Source organism: Trematomus bernacchii, unplaced genomic scaffold, assembly GCF_902827165.1.
Source record: "Trematomus bernacchii unplaced genomic scaffold, fTreBer1.1, whole genome shotgun sequence".
NCBI classification, from domain to species: domain Eukaryota; kingdom Metazoa; phylum Chordata; class Actinopteri; order Perciformes; family Nototheniidae; genus Trematomus; species Trematomus bernacchii.
Genome location: NW_022987668.1, coordinates 2,390,821 through 2,395,381, shown reverse-complemented (window position 1 = coordinate 2,395,381; position 4,561 = coordinate 2,390,821). Strand labels below are relative to the sequence as shown.

At 44.0% G+C, this 4,561-nt stretch overlaps 1 protein-coding gene across 1 annotated transcript in view; it reads left to right on the top strand.

Moving 5' to 3' along the window:
• Positions 1-171: 171 nt before the first annotated feature.
• Positions 172-4,561, top strand: part of mcm8 (minichromosome maintenance 8 homologous recombination repair factor) — a gene marked incomplete at its 5' end in the record, with an annotated part of 12,022 nt that continues 7,632 nt past the window's right edge. The window contains 8 exon segments of the mRNA XM_034135896.1: positions 172-246; positions 341-467; positions 956-986; positions 1,706-1,843; positions 2,081-2,141; positions 2,231-2,311; positions 3,263-3,458; positions 4,155-4,368. Coding sequence (XP_033991787.1) covers positions 172-246; positions 341-467; positions 956-986; positions 1,706-1,843; positions 2,081-2,141; positions 2,231-2,311; positions 3,263-3,458; positions 4,155-4,368 — 923 coding nt within the window.

The following is a 4,561-nucleotide window of genomic DNA, read 5'->3' as shown; positions in this document are numbered from 1 at the left end:
CACACACACACACACACACACACACACACACACACACACTTTCTAACCAAAGTGGGAGTTTAGGTTTCGGTTAAGCTTTTGCCTTTTAGTGCCAGCTAGTGATTTCAATCCGGAGAAGATGAAGTCGTAGTCGTTTAAAACAAAAGACACACTCTCATAATTTGTATGCAGGTAGTTCCCGGGGGAATAAGGATCAGTGTATGTTCCTCCTCTACCTCGATGCCACTTCAGTCAGCAATACTAAAGGTACTGAAGCGTGTGTGTTCGAAACTGAATTATTACGTTTTTGTTTTTTTTAAATGAACGAAGTAATAAGGTGTTATTTCTTGTTAATGTGCAGGTCATCACTCCAAGTCAGGCCAGGGCTCTCCTGAAGATCGCTCTGGAGGAGAGGAGTTCAGTCTGAAGGAGCTGTACGCCATCCAGGAGATCCAGTCCCAGCCCGACCTGCTGAGACTCATCGTACAGTAAGATATTCATATCACCCTAAATATTACACCTTAACTGTTTGGAAAAGTAAGAACTGTCTTGGATATCAACTCGTAGTTTGACTCAGACCACAGACATTTGATTCATGTGTATAAAGTGATTTTCCCTGGCTTTTCTTCAGTAGTAACATCATGTTTTCTCTGTGAGTTGAACAGCTAAGCCTTCACACAAATACAGCTTAGGTTAGTCAAACAATCTCAAAATAGCACTACAAGTCTGTGTCACAAACATGATCAGAGTTCAGAGGGTAAAAACCTCTGATGTAGGAAACACACCTGGCTCTTTTTGGCCCCATCTCGTGGTTAAAACTTGGTATTTTTCTTGCTGTTTTGAATTTATTTAACATTTGTTTTTGTATTACATAATAAGAATTACAGCCACACAGGGCTGATACTGTGGATGTACACTTTTTCTCCTCTTTATTATGGTTTGAAAACAGTACTCTGATTTTCTCCTTCGTTTTCAGGTCTTTGTGTCCTGTCATCTACGGCCACCTGGTGAGTTGTCAATGCATTACACTTCTTACAAAATTGAAAACACAAACACCATTTCATGACTCACTGAGGTAGGTTCATTTATGATTGCTGTACTAACTGTATTAATATAAAAAAATTGAATTGAAACTCGTGAATTGGTTGAATACAGTTTACAGGACATTTTCCTTAACGCAGTGTCCACACGGCAGCGTGCGTTGAAGCTTGCCGGCGGGCGTGTCTGAAGCGCGACCAACAACCAATCACATGAATCTCCCGCCCCGGACACACAAGCACGCTGTTTGATTGGCTAGAGCTTGTACTGGCATATGATTTGATTGGCTGACGCTTCCGTCGAAGCTTGAAAAGTTGAACTTTTCTCAACTTTTGAAGCGAGCGACAGAGGCAAAGCGCCGCGACAGAACCACAATGCAGTTCGGCAAAGCCTGACGTCACCCCATTCAAAGTGAATGGGAAGCAGCGTTGAAGCTTCAACGCACGCTGCCGTGTGGACGGGCCGTTATTTGATTTGTATCAAAAAAGGGCTGTGAATTACTGTAAAGTTACGGGAGATCAACCTCAGTCAGTCTTCGAGTTCTTCCGATTTTGCCTTAAATAATGGCTATTGCGACCTCTTCAAAAGAACACATTAACATTGGCCCAAGTCACCTTCTTTGCTGTTGTGCTGATGAGAAAACAGCGAAGAGGAATGAGTAAAACAGTCTGTGTTTGTGTGTCCCAAGCTGGTGAAAGCTGCTCTGTCCCTGGTGTTGTTTGGAGGCCGACAGAAACACACGGGGAAGAACAGCGTCCCCGTCAGAGGAGACCCTCACATCCTGATGGTGGGAGACCCCGGCCTGGGGAAGAGTCAGATGCTGCAGGTAACAGAAAACACAGGAAACACTCTGAACGTGGATCACATCACTCCAGTTTTGAGGTCTTTACACTGACTTCCTGTCTGTCAACAAATGTTTATAAAGCACTGAATGGCCAAAATACATTTCTGATCTTCTGCCACATTATGAACCATCCAGGTCTTCTGCTTGTTCTGTGATAGTTGGACTGTTTGAATGTGAAAAAGTAATACTTACTTCTTTATTTACGTGTGCTCTGTGTAGGCAGTGTGTAATGTGGCTCCCAGAGGAATCTATGTCTGTGGCAACAGCACAAGCACCACAGGTAAGCTGTCTTAACTTGCTCTACTTACATTATGCAGGCTTTGTGGACACACTGACACTCATTCTTTGTGTTTTGTTCTTGTTTTTTAGGACTTACAGTGAGTTTATCCAGAGACGCAGGAACAGGAGATTTTGCTCTAGAGGCCGGGGCCTTGGTGCTGGCTGACCAAGGTAGGAAAGAGAGGAAATGTTATTACAAAGTGTATTTTTGGCCTTTCTTATGTTCAAATAATGTATGTTTATTTATAATGGTGGCCTTGAGATCCTCACAGAAGTCATGTGTGTTTGTTTGAAGTCAGATCTGCTCAATGTAACACAAAGTATTAAAGGGGACCTATCATGTAAAATGCACTTTTTGATGTCTTTTATACATCTATGTGTCCCCGGTGTGTCGGGGAACTCATGCAGCGTTAGAAAATAAACCCTCTCTCTTTTCCTCCGTACCCAAATCTCTAAAAACGGGGCTACAACGGAGCTGATCCAGATTTGCGTCCGATATGACGTAATATCTGAAATGTGGACCCACGGCCCTATCAGAAACGTTGCTATCAGAAACAATGCCCTGACTGTTTGGACGTAATATGGTCGTGCATGTTTACATTAGCATCGCTAACACTCAGAGCTAACCTGTACTGGAGAGCATGTGTGTGAAGAAGCAGGAAATAAAAAGGAACTCACCTTGTGGTATAACCGGCAAGAGAGAAAGCCTTTGAGCTCCATACTGTTTCAGAAATAATCCTTGATAATCCATGATATGGCGTTTCATCACGGCAGTATTTAGTTTAGACAGTAGCTGCTGGGTCCCGCATGAGCTCAGACCCCTCCTTTTTTATTTTGTATTTAAAGCTTTATACCCAAAATCAGCACTTTTGAAACAGGAAGTGAAATAGAGGGATATGAGGCATGGCTAGAATGGGTGATCCGTTTGGTATTTTGTGCAAAACACTTCATAGACATGTTTTTTATATATTTGTATATATCTGAGACCTATGCTATTGCCTAAAAATAGCATGATAGGTGACCTTTAACTCTCAATGCCTAGAAGACACATGTTGCTTATCTAATGATCTTCTTCCCTGGCCTCCCTCTCTGTTAAACACTGCCTCTGTCGGCTCTCTTTAGGCGTGTGCTGCATCGATGAGTTTGATAAGTTGGGCAACCAGCAGCAGGCTCTGCTGGAAGCCATGGAGCAGCAGTCTGTGAGTCTGGCTAAAGCTGGAATCGTCTCCTCTCTTCCTGCCAGGACGTCGGTCGTAGCGGCTGCCAACCCCATCGGAGGACATTACAACCGAGGAAAGACTGTTTCTGAAAACCTCAAGTAAGTTAGCTCAACACTGATTCAGTTTTGATAGTTTTTTTGGCAACTGCTGGACGAAGTAATTGTGGTACCAAGGTTCAAAGTTAGTGGGTGTTTCTCAATCGCGAGTACGCTTGCTTGGTAGCACATGTCTGCCGAGCATCTTGCTTCAGAAGCGAGTCAAGAATACTTCCTGACATTCGGAAAACGAAGTGTGGAACACGCTAGCAAGTGTGCAGGTGTGCGTCATATGAGAGGCCCCGCCTCTTACATCTTCCGCCACAGATTTGGGGAAATTGGTCCGTGCGCAAAGCATTGTGGGAATTTTAAGACCGCGAAGTCTACTCATGTGCAGACTCGATATTTCTCCAAACGGAGTACGCCGGGCTCGGTAGATTTCCAAGTATACTGGAGATTGGAACAGTACTTCGGCGGCACTCAATGACGTAGTATGCTTGAAATAGTGGCTCTGAAGCAGCTTTACTCGCGATTGAGAAAGTGTGTGTGTGTGTGTGTGTGTGTGTGTGTGTGTGTGTGTGTGTGTGTGTGTGTGTGTGTGTGTGTGTGTGTGTGTGTGTGTGTGTGTGTGTGTGTGTGTGTGTGTGTGTGTGTGTGTGTGTGTGTGTGTGTGTGTGTGTGTGTGTGTGTGTGTGTGTGTGTGTGTGTGTGTGTGTGTGTGTAGTGGTTTATCTGTATTTGTGCATTCTCTGTCTTCAGAATGGGCTCAGCGCTTCTCTCTCGATTCGACGTGGTCTTCCTCCTCCTGGACATCCCGGATGAGTCACATGACCGTCACCTGTCTGAACACGTCATGGCGAGCCGGGCAGGAAAAGGCAGAACCAGCAGCGCTTTAGTTACCCGGGCTAACAGCCAATTAGAGACCTCCATCCTGCTGGAACACTCTGACATGCCGTTGTCTCAACGCCTGCAGGTACGTTTATTTATACGGCACATTTCAACAACAGGGAAATTCAAAGTGATTAATAAAACCAATCAAGAAAATCAAAGTCAACTCGATTGTCAATCTTTCAGTTTGTGTGTACAGACGGAGAGATCGAAATACCGTTTCCCAAAATCCCGAATACAATAACAAAAGATATATAAAAATATGTATATACCTATAT